The sequence below is a fragment of the Hemitrygon akajei genome, chromosome 23 (assembly GCF_048418815.1).
Source record: "Hemitrygon akajei chromosome 23, sHemAka1.3, whole genome shotgun sequence".
In the NCBI taxonomy this organism is placed as follows: Eukaryota; Metazoa; Chordata; class Chondrichthyes; order Myliobatiformes; family Dasyatidae; genus Hemitrygon; species Hemitrygon akajei.
This window is the reverse complement of record NC_133146.1, coordinates 4854885-4871376: the sequence shown is the minus strand read 5'-3', so window position 1 is coordinate 4871376 and position 16492 is coordinate 4854885. Positions and strand designations below refer to the sequence as shown.

The following is a 16492-nucleotide window of genomic DNA, read 5'->3' as shown; positions in this document are numbered from 1 at the left end:
TCTCCCTTTCAAAGCGGGCATAGAAGGCATTGAGTTCATCTGGTAGTGAAGCATTGCTGCCATTAATGCTATTGGGTTTTGCTTTGTTGGAAGTAATACCCTGCAGACCCTGCCAGAGTTGCTGTGTATCTGATGTCGCCTGCAACCTCATTCAAAATTGTCTCTTTGCCCTTGAAATAGCTCTCTGCAAATCATACCTGGTTTTCTGGTACAGGTCTGGGTGCCCAGATTTGAATGCCACAGATCTAGCCTTCAGCAGATGACGTACCTCCTGGTTCATCCACAGCTCTTGGTTTAGGAATGTACAATAAGTCTTTGAGGGCACTCTCTTATCCACACAGGTTTTAATGAAGTCGGTAACAACTGCAGCATACTCATCCAGGTTCGAAGATGAATCTCTGAATACAGTCCAGTCCCCTGATTCAAAGTAGTCCATAGGCGCTCCTGTGCTTCCCTTGTCCATACCTTCTTGGTCCTCACTACTGGTGCTGCAGTCTTCAGTCTCTGCCTATACTCAGGGAGTAGAAGTACAGCTAGGTGATCAGACTTCCCGAAGTGATGGTGTGGAATAGCACGGTAGGCATTTTTGATGGTGGTGTAGCAATAGTCCAGTGTGTTGTTTCCTCTGGTATTGCAAGTGATCTGTTGATGGTAGTTGCTCAGTGATTTTTTTCAGACTGGCCAGGTTAAAATCTCCCAAAACGATGGTGAAGGCGTTGGCAAACATCCATGAAAACAGAGGAGTGCCCCAGAGAATGAATGACAATTAAATGTTAGAACCCCAAAGCTCCCCCGCTCCCCTATCAGCAGCAATGCGATGACCCTGTCCCCCACCAGCAAAAAAGCATCTGCACTGAGCACTCAAGCATGCAGCAAAGCATCAATAAAGACACAGACTTGCAGCACCCCAAAGACTACTCATTCACCCGGTATTCAACATACCACAGGCTCTCTTTCTCCCTTATAAGGGAAAAAGCGGTATTTCCCTTACTTTCCAAATAAACAATCCATCAACATCCATGAAGCCTGTACAGTATTCCAGTCTTTAAGAAGAATTTAAAATTTTGAGAGGGCTAGATAGAGTTGATGTGAATAGGCTGTTTCCATTGAGAGTAGGGGAGATTCAAACGAGAGGACATGATTTGAGAGTTAGGGGGCAAAAGTTTAAGGGAAACACGAGGGGGTATTTCTTTACTCAGAGAGTGATAGCTGTGTGGAATGAGCTTCCTGTAGAAGTAGTAGAGGCCAGTTCAGTTGTGTCATTTAAGGTAAAATTGGATAGGTATATGGACAGGAAAGGAGTGGAGGGTTATGGGCTGAGTGCAGGTAGGTGGGACTAGGTGAGATTAAGAGTTCGACATGGACTAGGAGGGCCGGAATGGCCTGTTTCCGTGCTGTGATTGTTATATGGTTATATGGTTAATTGATTGCTGAATTCATGGTTTATTCAGCCCTTCAAATATTTTGCCTAATATATACAGCCCATGAAAGAAGTATGGCCCTAGACATTACTACAATACTAATAATTTGGTCAGCCTGTGAATTAGAGTGAAAATTCACATTCAAAATTATAGAGCATTTTCAATCGAACTAAGCAGAATAGATAGTTTCTGCTTCCATTAAATATGAAACATCAAGTATGGCAGGTCTACCCCGCTGGTGAGTTATTGGACAGTGTTGGAGCTTGACCTGTTGCAGCCAACTTCAAGTTCCCAGGCAGTGTGTGATCCAGCTGGTGGTGGAAATGATTGCTCGGGCATGTTTCTTGTGATCGCAAGACCCTGTTGGACTTTGATAAGTAGAATACTGCAAGTCTGATCCACTGGTTTATTGGTGAAAGTAATGGCAGGGGAGCTGAGATGCCTTGGTTGTTTTGTGGCCAAGGCGAATGTGCCTAGGGATTGTCTCTTGTGGTCCCCAGTGAAGGAGATGCTGGAGCTTGCTGTGTGCCACTGGATTCTGTACTTGGCTAGGGGCTAGCCCCTCCAGTGTTCACTCCCAGGAGGACAAGCTGGATTGTGGCTGCACTTGTGTGAAATGAGGTACTGCTGCAGAATGGTCTTGCGGAAACATGACTCCAGGACAACATCCATGCACCATCAATCTACAGGGCATGATACTCTGGGTCTTGGACTATATAATTAATTATTTAATTTTTTTTTGCAACTATGTTTTCTGCGATCATAATTATATGTGCTATGTGTTGTATGTGACTGTATATTGCTCCTTAGTCCCAGTGGAACGCTGTTTTGTTTGCTTGTGTATGGTTGAATAACAATTAATCTTAAATTTGAACTTGTGCTAACTCTTAACATGTAGCACATTAGCACCACACGGGATGGGGCCAATGCACACTATGAATTCAGCTTTTTATTTATTTAGAGATCCCACACAGTAGCAGGCTCTTCCAGCACAACGAATACACCTTGGTGACCAACTAACCTAGTAAACCCTTCGTCTTTGGGATGTGGGAGGAAAGTGGAGCTCCTGGAGGAAACCCACACAGTCACAGAGAGAGTGTACAAGCTCTTTACCGAGAGCAGTAGGAATTGAACCCGGATTGCTGGCACTGTAAATCATTAAGCTAATGGCTATCCCTCTTGGAGAAATGAGAAAAAAAATCTTTATGTCCTGGGTGTACCAAGTTCAATGTTATTCTAACTATAAGTAATTTAGTTATTACATGAGCCAATTAGGCTGAAAATGTGGTTTTAAACAGTGCATTTCTATTTTACTGAAATATTTTTTGGTTGGACATTTTAGAGTAGTAAAGTTGAGAATGTTGTATTATATTTTAATAGAGCAAAATCAACATATTTCTACTGGGAGTGTAAGTAATACATCTCTCATAATGAATATTAGAGAGGGAATTATAAACCTGAATTTGCGCAGACAGAAACATCCACCAAAATAGAAATCATATTTATCTTAACACTAACATGGATTAAACAAAACATATAAATGGACCTACTCGGATTGGCAAAATTGACAATCTCTTAATTTTCTTTTTGCATTAGATGAGGATTTGTCATCCCAGCTCACTACAGTGAGGGAGCGATATTCACATTTATGTTTTCTCTATTCATGTTACCTTTTAGTTTGTTATAAATATATTTCAGTTATTAATTCCATAACAATGGACATTTGTGGTTAGGTCAAAGTTCAGTGGAGCGCTTCGTTTCACAATTACTTGATTCAGTTTAATGAATGCTTTATTCAATGTAGTATCTACTGCCTCAGTTACCATTTGTCTTTCTCTAATAGATTATTTCTGTAAACTGTCCTTCAGAATTCATGCTTTGATGGTGTTGAGCCAACAGTAATGTTTTTCTGGTATTTGGATTTCTAACATGCATTGAGCTTCACTATCAAAGTTCTTTAGGAGATGTAAAACAAACTTTTCCATTTGCACTGACATAACAATTTTCATTTGATTTGTTAAAGCTGTTAATCTATTTTTCTTCAATTTAAGCTAATGGATGATTCTGTCATATGTTCCCATCTCTACCTGACTGACATTAATCTCACTGTGTTTTCCCCCCAATACCCAGATATTTGAAGAGGAGCACAGCGTTTTATTTCTGGATCAAGGTGGTGCTTTGGTGGCCATTAAACACACACCACAACCAATCCGGCATCTGTGGTAATTGCAGCTTTTATCATCCCAGCTAATCTGCAATTATATATGGCCTTAATGAGATCATATTTAGAGAACTGTGCACAGCTTTGCCTTCTTACTTGCAATATGATTCCATACCCAATTCTCCCATACTCTAAAACTACTCATTCTTTGTTCCCATTAACAGGATTTGTGCTGATGTCCCATTTCCCACAGTTTTGTCTGCACTCAGATCCTTATGGATCTCCAGGATCCTGTCCTGCCCATATCCATATCATCTACTTCCAATATCCCCAACTTCCAACACAATTTACAAATGCTCCATTCATACATTCTATTGCTTCTAAACTCCATCAGTTATATCTTGTCCCGGTTGGATTGTCTTTCTGCTTTCTGGCTTCCATCTCTCTTCAATAAACAGGAAACACATCATAGAATTTTGTTTGGAGTAAAACTGCAGGTATCCTTCTCAAAAAAATGGAGAGAGTAATTGGAATAAAAATTATTTTCAAAATGCTTGTGGTCTTTTAAATAGAATTGTGATGGAAAATGGTGATATTGCACTAAATCTGACTGTTTTGCTCCAACTTGCATCTTCATTTGTGATTTGCAAAGCATTATATTGTGTTAGAAACCAATTGTGTCTCTTTTCACAAAAGCCTTATAGAAGTTATAGTCATAAAGTCAGCACAGAAACAACTTGCTTATGCCAGCCAAGATGTTCATCTAAGCCAGACCCATTTACTTATATTTGATCCATATTTTTCTAAGCACCTTCTACACATCTACCTGTCCATTTGCCTTTTAAATGTTATTATATTTGCATCCACTTCCTCTGGCAGCTCGTTCCATATATGCAGTAACCTGTATATGAAGAAGTTGCCCTTCAGGTGCCTTTTAATTTTTTCCACTCTCACTTTAAGCCCATGCCGTTTAGCTTTTGATTCCCAATTGTTGCCACTGCTGATTTTATATACCTCTGTATGGTTCACAAAGCATCAAACTCCTATGCTTCATCAAATAAAATTCTTGTCTTTAAAGTTCAACTCCTAGTATAGATAAGAGGTCTCAATCAGAAACATCAACTGTCCATTTCCCTCCATAAGTGCAACCAGCCCTATTGTGTTCCTCGTGTGTTACTCCAAAGCCCTGGCCTGTCCAACTCATCCCTGTCAAAGACTCTGGGCTTTGAGTCCCAGAAACGTACTTATACCTTTTCTCATAATCTACTAACACTGACTCTCACTCAATGGAGTTGGCCTTCTCTTCCAAAAGTTTTGTTACCCCTGGGGAAGAAGTGTTTCTTGTTCCACAATCTATATTTGACATAAATTTTGCCATACAGAAGTTTTTAAATAGATACATGAAGATAATTTTTTCCACAATCAACAACTCTAGACATGCTATGTTATTTGATTTGCCCAATGCATTTTGTTTTCAAAATGCCTTCAATGGAGTAATACAAAAACATCAGGGGTATTGAAAGGTAGTTTGAGAAGGAGAAATTAAGAGGTTTTGGAAGAACCATTGCAAATCAAATCTCAAAGTTCTCTGCTTAGTTCCTCTCAGTTTAGTAGCAATTCAAAAGCCAAATTAGGTGAGATCGCACCCCCTTCTGCCACCGAGTTGTTTACGTTTGAAGCAACATTTTCCCAATGCCCATCTTATGATGCTCTCTGGCACACTGTGGGACCTCCTTCACCATATGGATAAGGAGGTGGGTCATTCCCAGCTTCTCAGGGGCAGTGACGGATAAGAAATAAACACCAGACTGCTCAATGACATTCACGGTCTAGAATAAATATTTAAAACACAATCAAAGGCTTGCTTCATTGCTTCCGTCTGCATTCGCTGTGAGGTGGCTGATAGAATGACAACTCGAGCGATTCCACCCATGCCAATTGCTAGATGGACTCTTTTAATCATACCTTCAACCTAACCCTCTATCTGATAACAGAGTTACAAATTGAAAGCTGATGGAGTTTTGGCCAGATCAATCCAGAACGGAACCTATGGGGAATTCTAGTCTTTAACTCGATTCACAGTGAGCCTGAAGTCTGTCAGATCTATTCAAATCAAATGGCCACTCTTTACTTGTCATATATGCAAATGTATGTATGCACAGCTGCAATGAAAATCTTACCTTCAGCAGCATCACAGGCACATAGCACCAGATAAACAGCATTCACAGGAAAACAAATGCAATTTATGCATAATTTTATAGTTCCTTTCCAAGAAAGAATACAATCAGAAAAAAGACATCCACTATAGGGCAAAGTGATCAATGTAATCATAGCGTTGCTATGATGAGGTAGTGATTAGGGTTGTGCAAGTTATTTCCAGAACTGACTCTCAGCTACTGGATGGGTTCTGCCTCTGCAGAGAGTTCCCTGCTTTGCAAGAAATGCCAGATTGAAGCATGTCTTTTGTGTATGCTCCTTACAAATATATATACGATGCCTTTCTCTATTTTGGTATTCACGTCCAACCAACTATGCAGGGCCTGGCAAATTAGACACAGGACTTGGGTCACCGAGACATCAACCTGTCTCTGAGACACCAGTGTAGATAACGGTCTTTCACTCTTGGCCAAGATACTGTGTTTGAGAGGGAGAGAGAGGGAGACTTTATTTGGTACATCAAAACATTTAGTGAAATGCATAATTTGCATCAAGTCGAATCATCAAGAATTGTGCTAGGCAGCCCACAAATATTGCCACGCTTCCAGCGCCAACAATGCTTGACCACTACCTGTACTCATGACCCCTAAGCCCTGTGTCTTTGGAATGTGGGCACCCGGAGGAAACCCACGCAGTCATGGGGAGAACATACAGCTCCTTGCAGACAGTGGCAGGAATTGAACCCTGATCTTGCTGCTGGTGCTGTAAAGCAAGGCGCTAACCACTTGCTATTCTACCATACCATGCTTCATCTTCAAGCATGGCACTATATTTGAGTCTGCATCTGTTGACTGTAAGCTCAGTCTCCTGTACAATTCCGAGCCTAAGGATAGAGTAGATCTGCATCCAGTCTGCCACAGCAGATGATGTCATGCCAAATTTTAGATGAGAATACCACTAGGTCAGCACTGGTCCAGCTGGGTGCCCACTGGATAGTATGGATGAGTTGTGCTGAAAGGCCTTGTTTCCATGCTGTACATTTAAATGATTTTGCACAGGTTTTACTCCAGACCTTCAATGAGTAGTGCAGCTCTGATGACCAGTTAGCTGCCAGTCCCAGAGTGCATTGGTGAGAAATCTCTCACCCTTGCTTTGTTCTCTTACAATTTCATCCAGGTCTATCTTTCCACCTCTGCATAACCTCCATTACCACTCCTGAAACTAGCTGTAGTACATCCTCCTTCCCCCGTGACCCATGTTTCATTTGCTTCACAACCCACAAAAGGCAGAGCATTTACTCTGTTCCACCCTTCTCCCTGGAACCGCCTCACAAACACCTGACATCACCATTTTGTCCTCCTCAGAGGCCCATCTGCTCTGCCAAGCTTTATCCAATTCCACTCTAGATGTCTTGTTCTCTGTTTTCTAATGACTCATTTCAAATCTGAGGTGTGAGAAAGACATAGGTTTAAGCCAGATAACAGCAAGAGGAAAAGCAAATGGTGTACAAATCAGCTAAGTTGTTTTTCGATCTATTTGTGGAATGTATCTCTCATTGGACAATCCAGCATTTGTTGCCCATCACTCTTACTGGAAATGGTTGTCTTGCTATATACTAAGCTGGATGTGGAGGGGATGTTTCCTGTAGTGGGGGAGCCTCAGAGGGCACCACCTCAGAATACAGGGATGTTCCTTGAGAACAGAGATAAGGAAGCATTTCTTCAGGTAGAAAGTGGTGAATCTTTGGAATTCATTGCCACTGATGGTTGCAGAGACCAAGTCATGTAAAATGGAGTTTGATGGGTTCTTGATTAATTAGTTCATCAAACGTTACAGGGAGAAGGAAGGAGAATGGAGTTGAGAGGGATAATGAATCGGGCGTGATGGAATGGTGGAGTAATTTGATGGGCTGAATGGCCCAATTCTGATCCTGTATCTTATAGTTTTATAGTCATTCAGAGGGCAGTGGGATTGGATTTACATACAGGCCTGATCAGGTAAAGTCATCAGGTTCCCTTCCTTTCAAGGGCATTGGAAGGGATTTTGTGACAATTAAATATTTTCTTGGATACTACAGTGGATTCCATTTTCTTCTTTGAGTAATTAACTATGCAAAAATTCCCAGTTTTCCATGGTAAGCTATTGAGCACATTGTTCATCTAGGCCTCTGCATCATTAGTCTAGCACTGGTATTAGTAGTGTAACCGTAGTGTAAACACCTCTGGAAAGGGTTGTATGGCAAACTTCTTAACTAAAGAGGTTCTTTTGCTTTCTTTCTCCATTAAGAGTGGAAGAGTATTCACTCTCTGTGCTTTAAGCCTTGTTTAAAACTGCATGGTTGTTGACAGTTACACTGGCTGTCTGAGTTAGATCTCTTTGCAGAGCCGAGCTGACATTGCGAGGGATTCGTGTTGACAGCTGTGAGGTATGAGCAGGTGGTGCAAAGAACCTTCTTCACCTGAACTTGCTGGGTGATTTTTTTTCTGCACTGCAGTTTGAGATTTATTTGTGATAGGTAACTGGATACCATTCGTTGAAGCTCTTACAACAATTTATCTCGTCTTTTCAGGCTACCCGTGCAGCTCCAAACAGTTTCTAAGCTCTTCTGTAAACAATCCATTTCATTTATAAAAAGATTGAGATTAATCTCACTCCTGAATAAAAATATGGAACTGTTTACCTTTTAAGGGTCTGGCACAGCTGTTTTGAGGGTCAGGGTTAATTTTATTCACCATATACATTTGCATGTATGAAGAATTTAATGACATGGTATGCAACACAAAACAGTAACACTCAAACATGATGCAGAATGAATCAGGTTCAATATCACTGACATACACCATGAAATTTGTTATGTTGTGGCTGCAGTATAGTGCAAGACAGAAAAAAATGATAAATTACAATAAGAAATATATACATTAAATAAGTAGTGCAAAAATAATTCAATAATAGTGAGGTAGTGCTTATTAAAAGAATTATGTAAAAATTGTTAAGAGGTTAACGTGGATATGGAATAAAATGTTCATAATTACAATGTATATAAGATTATTAAAAGTTGTTTAAAGTATTTCAATGACTGAGGTAATTGATAGAGAGGGCTAGTGGAAAAGTTAACTCAAACGATTGATCAGATTGACTGATCAAGATGGGTCTCAGCCCGAAACGACGAATGTTTATTCATTTCCATAGATGCTGCCTGACCTGCTGAGTTCCTCTTGAATTTTGTGTCTGTCTTGCTTTTCAATGAACGAATCTTTATGTAAATCTAGGATTCCTAACAGATCTAAATCCTGCACTGCCATCTCTCACCAGTGTACTGTTTTCATGGGTAGGCTACAGTTCCTATAGTGATGACAGGAGGTCCTATCAGAACTGAACCTCTTTTTAAAATTTAGTCAATCATAAAGCTATTGATAAGCTTGGTAAGCTATCCACTTAGCAAGTAGTGAGTTAAACGTAATTCATTTGATGCACTCAAGGCTTTTTGCTCCCATCATTACTATGCCTGTATAACACTCCTGTCATTATTTGATTGTTTTAACTAGGCTGAGCTTTGATGAAGGGAGATCCTGGAGTAAATACAGCTTCACCTCAGTTCCTCTCTTCGTAGATGGAGTTCTGGGTGAACCCGGAGAGGAAACTCTGGTAATGACGTGAGTAGAGATATTTTACTTCACTAATGCCGTCTTAAGCTATTGGAAATTAACTTTTTAAATGACCATTGTTTTATCATTGGGTCTGCAGTGAAAGAATAAAGAATGAGGTGCTTTGATATGTGTCATCTGTGGACAGAGGGTAGGTGCTACATTGGGGAATTAGGGTGTCGTATTACGCTTTCTAAATTAATTCCATAACCCATGATTGACTGGCGATATGTTGCAGTGCTTCTCAAAGGATGTTAGAAAATGCTTTTGAACTGTTATGATGTAGGAGGACACTAAACATAGAATGATACAGCACAGGTATGGGCCTTTTGGCCCTCAATGTTCTGCTGAACTAACTAAAATAGTAATTAAACACCTACTAAATGCAGAGAGTGCTGAGTATAGGAATGAGCTGCTGAATAGAGTAGTTGAGGCTGGTACAGTAGTATCATTTAAGAAAGGTTAGCTCTATTTGTCATAAGTACATCGAAACACTGAAACCTACAGTGAAATGCATTGTTTGCATCAACGATCAATACAGTCTGAGGATGTGCTGGGGTGCCACACTTCCAGCACCAATGTAACATGTCCACAACTTACTTATCCTAACCCTAACCCATCCATGTTCCGAATGTGGGAGGAGGTCAGAGCAGTCAGAGGAAAACCACGCAGCTGTGGGGAGAATGTGAAAACTCCTTACTGACTGAAGTTGGAATTGAAACTCAATTGCAGTTGCTGGCTCTGTAAAACATTATGATAGCCGCTAGACTACAGTGCCACTATTGGATGTGTACATGGAGAGGCGGGAATAAGTGCTGAACACAGGAAATTGGGAACTACCTTAGTGGGCACTGAGGTCAACATGGACTGGTTGGGCCAGAGGACCTGTATCTATGCTGTATCGTAGTACCGTAGATGAGCCCATTCTGCCAACTCAGGTTCGTATCCCTTCATTTTCTTCATACTTATGTGTCTACCTAAGTGCTTCCATTGTATTTGCCTCTACTACCACCCCAGCACCCATTACACTGTTGCCACATTTTCTTTGAAATTACACCTTGTCGCCTTAAATTCATGCTATCCAGTTCAGCCCTGGGAAAAGCATTCTGGCTGTCTACTCAATCTGTTAAAGTTTGTCAACAGAACATACAACTAATAAAAAAAGAAAAACACAGACCTAGGAATTACATGTCTACTTTTTACTTACTTTTAGTGAGGTGTGCAGTTCTAACCTGGTTGTGTGATAACGTATGCCATTCACATACTTTTACATATAACCCATAATGAATTATGTAAACAACAAAGAATGCTTAATCAAACAATGTATTTACAATATTACTTAAATATTACCTCTACTGCATTTGGAGTGCATTGCATACAAAGTTATGCAGAGAGTTAATCACCTGAGCAGGAAGCTTTCTTCAGGGATTTTAATGAGAAAAGATATTGCTATTTCAAGGGCAAATAGAGATGGAGATGAAAGGAGCCAATGGAGATGGATGTCTTTCTACCACATGTGCTTCCAATTAACCCACACAGGAAATGATGTAAAACACAGTTTACAAACAGGAAGTGATGTTTTTTTTCAAAATGAACATCCACGATATCAAACTTAATTACTGAAACTAAAAATCAAATAATCATTTCATGAAGTCTTTGGCAGTCTCAGAGACAAGTCTTGAAGCAGTATTACTGCACAGCCTTTAAGCGTTCTCACTTCAAAAACATCGTCTTTAATGACGGACTTCCCCATGGTAATGTCGGATGAGCAGACTGGTGTGGGAATGTCTGATGGGTAGACCGGTGCTAACCCAGACTGACGATTGAGTAAGGTACCTCTAATGTGTGTTTATTAATACATCCTCCAACCCACCGTCACCATGAAAGGGACAGAGTTCACTACAGTAACTTTGGATTGGAAGAGGCCCCTGCTTTGTGATGCAGTGCACATCCTCTGCATTCACCTGTCTTTGAACAGCAAGACGGATTCTAACCTTTTCCCGATTCAGTTGCTCTGCGCTGAGAGGTTGCTTACAAATGTGCCAGACATTGCTAAGGCTGTCTGACTACTCCTACAATCTTCTCTTCATGTAAATACAGTTTTACTCTCACAGGGTATGAAATGCTTATTCTGCAGGACATTAGTCTTAAGTGCGCAGACTGTGGGCTGCTGAGCACCAGCAAGCCAGCCTTCACCCACTATGACTCAACCCAGGCCTAGACATTGACCATGAGGTGTATCAGGATGATCATTGTGCTGTCCACAGGGCAGCATGATAGTGCAGTCTGTACCAGTGACCTGGATTCAATTCCTGCTGCTCTCTGTAGGGAGTTTAGCTTTCTCCCCATGACTGTGTGTTTCCTCCCACAGTCCAAAGACATTCCAGTTGATAGGTTGATTGTTTATTGTAAATTGTCCTGTGATTAGACCAGGATTAAATCGAGAGTTGCTGGGTGGCATGGCATCGCAACCAATCAATCAATAAATAAATAATATGCATGGATGGTCTCTCTGGCAAGCAAGGGGAGGATCTTAGCAGAAGGGTGAAGTGTGGCATCTTGTCAGCGATGTGAATGGTATGGTGTGAATGACATGTGCAGCTTCAGGAGATGGGATTTCACCCTGGTCACACTCAGTGAGAGCTCACAGGAGTAAGCAGATCTCCCCTCCCATTGACCCCATGACAAATCCACTGGCTCTACTTCTGACAACTTCTGTGTCCCAGAACATGTCTTTAGAATGCATGGGGAAGAAGCTGAAGAATGCTCAATTGACCCCCTGACGTATGCTGAATCAACAGCCCAGGGTGCTGCCCTGAATTTACACCTGTATCTGGGTCTACTTCTTCTGAAGTGTCAATAGTTCTTGGCTCAGTTTCCTGGAGGCCACTGGTGTTTGCTGCACTGAGACTCCATCTGTACACTGAAATATATTGTTACTGCTTCTCCAGTTCCCCTTGCTACTCTCATCGGACTCTCCACATGACAGTCTTGTCCACATTTGGATTGACTCTGCCTCAGGGCTTCTCTCTCCAGACTCAGCATCTCAATGTCCAAAGGTGATTTATCTTCACAGCTGGGACAGCAAGAGAGGGCTGAGCAGTTGGTCTGCACGATAATACACTGATGTGCCTAATATTAAATAATAACAAAGGAGCCTACAGAGAAGTCATCACCCTGATACAACCTCTCCCTCAATGTCACAAAAACAAAGGAGCTGGTTGTGGATTACAGGAGGAATGGAGACAGGCTAACCCCTATTGACATCAATGGATCTGGGGTTGAGAGGATGAACAGCTTTAAGTTCCTTGGCATACACATCAACGAGGATCTCACGTGGTCTGTGCATACCAACTGTGTGGTGAGAAAAAGCACAACAGCACCTCTTTCACCTCAGACGGTTGAAGAAGTTTGGTATGACCCCCAATTCCTAAGGACTTTCTGCAGGGGCACAACTGAGAGCATCCTGACTGGCTGCATCATTGCCTGGTATGGGATCTGTACTCCCCTCAATCGCAAGACTCTGCAGAGAGTGGTGCAGACAGCCTAGCGCCTAGTGATCTTCCCACTATTCAGGACATTTACAAAGACATGTGTAAATAAGGCCCGAAGGATCACTGGAACCCGAATCACCCCAAAACCACAAACAGTTCCAGCTGCTACCCTTTGGGAAACGGTACCGCAGTATAAAAGCCAGGACCAACAGGCTCCGGGACAGCTTCTTCCACCAGGCCATCAGACTGATTAATTCATACTGATACAATTGTTTTTCACATTATATTGACTGTCCTGTTGTATATACCATTTATTACAAATTTCTATAAATTACACATTGCACATTTAGACAGAGACATAACATAAAGATTTTTACTCCTCATGTATATGAAGGATGCAAGTACTAAAGTCAATTCAGTTCAGTTCAGTTCAATTCAATTTAGTGCCATTGAAAGGATGAAAGGTAATGCACTTGGTGCACTGTTCAGCCCTTGTTTGCTCTTAAGCGGTGAGCACCAATGTGTTTCCAAGTTGGATGACTTTGGGCACTTCTCAATTTGTACCTTAAATGTAGATTTACCATTCTTTGGGGTTATATCTGAAGCAGAGGATGCAAGCTCAGGAGGAAGGATGGGTAAAAATTTGGTGTGAAGCTGGTTCCTGTCTTTGCTGCTTTGATTTCATCGTCTTGAGCAACTATATTGCATTAGACTAGTACCCATGGTCAGCTCTTCCGAGAGAGATGACCTCCACTGTCTAAGTCAGCTGCTGCTTCATACACCTTTGTCTCTGCTAAGACAGCCTCAGCTTCATGCTTGCTCTTGCGCACACTCTGTAGCTTCGACACGAACTTTTTCCATGTCTCTGTGTGCTTTCTCGGTGTTTATACAAGCTTTTTCAATTAGCATTTCAGCTTCATGCTAAGCAAATGCTACCTTTATTCTTGCCACCTCAGCTTTGGTGTGGGCTCATGCTGCATTTCACAACAGCCTATCAGCCCTTACAGCTAACGAAATAGCTTCAAAAGAGCAGAAGTGGAACCTGCAGTGACCAGTAAAGGCAAGAGGAAATTAACTGCAAGAACTCCTCAAGCCTGTGCTGACCTGATCTTGCTCTCTCCCCACTTTCCTGTGTAATCCTATTCTGATATTCCTAGAACCACTTCTCACTAACACTCTTGGACTGAATGCCCAATTCTTGCCACCCACTGAACAGAGACAGTCAAACCAAGCACCAGTTGGAAAATACTGACAGATTTTTAGACCAAATTGGACACTTCTCTGCAGCACCTTATGGTTCCACAAATTGCTTGGGGCTGATCTTGACTATGTGTGACAGTGTAAAATGGGCAATGGCCTCTTCTACATCTCCACCAATTGCTCTTTGTCTCTTAAGCTTGGGTGATATTTTTATCTAGGTTTATAACACAAGTGTACAGGGCTCAGTCTGTACGAATGATGTGTAACAATTTCACAGCCCTCCCAGAACAAACCATGCGGATACCCAGCACTACATTATTCATTCAGTGTGTCTCTCTGATTATCTTTCCTTCCCTGCAATTCAGATCGGGAAAGTTGAAAAGACTATGCATGTTCAGAATCAGAATTAGATTTAATATCACTGAACTGGCATGTTCTGAAATTTGTTGTTTTGCATCAGCATTATAGTGCAATACATAAAAATATCATAAATTATAAAAAGACATATAGATATGTAACCCCCTCACCGGGCCCGTGTGCAAACTTGGCTCATTAGCGGGCTCTGCTAACAGCCATGTGACTGCGGTGAGAAAGCCACCTGTCACAAACAATGTAAGTATGGAGTTCACCCAAACAGGATCGTCATGATGTTCCAATTACAGAATCCTCGATTTGAGCAAATACTGTGTAAGTACTGCCCATACACGATTGTGGGTCGGCAAGAAATAACAGATCATACACCGCATAGAATTATGAAGAAACACACACATCAGCCTTATGCAACAGATACTAGGAAAGAGAAAAGAAAAAAAATAAAAGGGCCCATTACAGTTAAACCAGTCCAATGTGCACGTGAAGTTGGAGTTCATCCTGAGTTGTCTTTACTCACGCACTGGACCCAAGGTATTGGTGAAAGCACACACCACATTCCGAATTTCTCTCGAAATCCATCTGGAATCAATGGGCTCTCTCTCAGAAGTATTGGCCCTTTCTCCTTGGATCCAGTCATTAGCACAAAACATTTTGTGCAACGGAGACTTCCTTTCCAAAGGCATTCTATGGCATCTTCCCTTCTCCGCAGCTCCTGCTAAAAACCACGGACCCAATTCTCTCCTGCAGAAAACATTACCCCACAACTCCTTAGAACTTTCTGTCACAACCCACAAACCTGATTGGTTGACTCACATTCCCAAGTTGGACAACATGTGTCCTTATCTTTAGCCGAAGCTGAAACACACTTTCCAACATGGCACACTGCTTTTACAGAAAATGCTGATGTTATCTACCCCATAGCATAGCAGTAGAAATCATAACCAGGGTGTTACATACATATAAATTAAATTTAAAAATAGGTGCAATTTGACAGCAAAACTACTGAGTTGGCCATTGTCCATTCAGAAATGGTTCTATCAAGTGATGCTGGAGAAAATTAGAAGTCGAACCTTTGAACCTTTATTTGATTTTGAGAAGAGATGGGGCTCATTTGCTCGTTATTATCATTTCAGTTAACTGGTAGATTTCCTCCACGATCTAAATATAATTTTTTTTTGATATATCTTTTTTTCTTGTTGGCAGTTTGATGTTTATTTTTAGAAGCTTTTTGCATGACGCATAGCTCCAGGGTTGTACCTCCAATGGGTTTCTTTTTTTCCCTCACTTTTCTTGCTTAGTAGGGTTTTTTTTATTCACAAAATTTTCAATTCTTAAGATAATTTCCTCTTTTAAGAGGCATTGTAAGTGTTGTTATTTCAATGTACTTGTGCTATTTTTGAATAATAGCACAATATAGCCTCTGACTATACTTGGTACCTACCTTCTATTCTTCACTAGTGGAGGCAAATGTCAACAGGTTGGAAATCCTTGAAAAGCTCAGAGGGAAATGTTAAAAGTCCACAGCAAAAACTGGAATAATTCGCTGTTTTTACTTGTGTTTGGTTATGTAAGAAATAGCAGTAATTGAGTCTGAGTTCATTGTTTAAAGTAAATTTATTATCAATGTACATATATATCACCAGATACAATTCTTTCCTTGTGGACAATCACAGCAAATATAACAAACACAAATAAATCAATGAAAGGCCACACCCAACAGGTCTGACAACAACTGATGTGCAAAGATTGAGTGAAGTCATCCCCTCTGGTCAACAGCCTGGTGGGTCAGAGGTAATAACTGATCCTAAACCTGTTCCCACACAAAGTAAGTTCTTGATAGATGAGCTTACATACATCCACAACCTCCCAACTCACCTGAAGGAACTTGGAGGTAATTAATAAGTCCCAGTTAATCAGCTTAGGTCAATTTGAGATGTAGCCCAGGTTGAAGAAGTTTTCTTAAGATTGAATAGCACTTAATTATTTATTGATGTCTTAACCAATGCACACACTTTGGCAGATCATCCACTTTTTAATCAGCCT

The 16492-nt window shown here is 41.0% G+C and overlaps 1 protein-coding gene across 4 annotated transcripts in view; it reads left to right on the top strand.

Annotated features, from left to right (window-relative positions):
* LOC140715125 (VPS10 domain-containing receptor SorCS1-like) overlaps window positions 1-16492 on the top strand; it is a 1248501-nt gene that overhangs the window by 1056164 nt on the left and 175845 nt on the right. For all 4 annotated transcript variants that reach the window (XR_012096067.1, XM_073026870.1, XM_073026869.1 and 1 more), the window contains exons 13-14: window positions 3552-3643; window positions 9285-9392. Coding sequence is in view for 3 of the 4 variants with exons in the window: in XM_073026870.1 (XP_072882971.1) it covers window positions 3552-3643; window positions 9285-9392 (200 nt within the window). In the remaining variant the exon portion in view is untranslated. The remainder of the gene's footprint in view (window positions 1-3551; window positions 3644-9284; window positions 9393-16492) is intronic.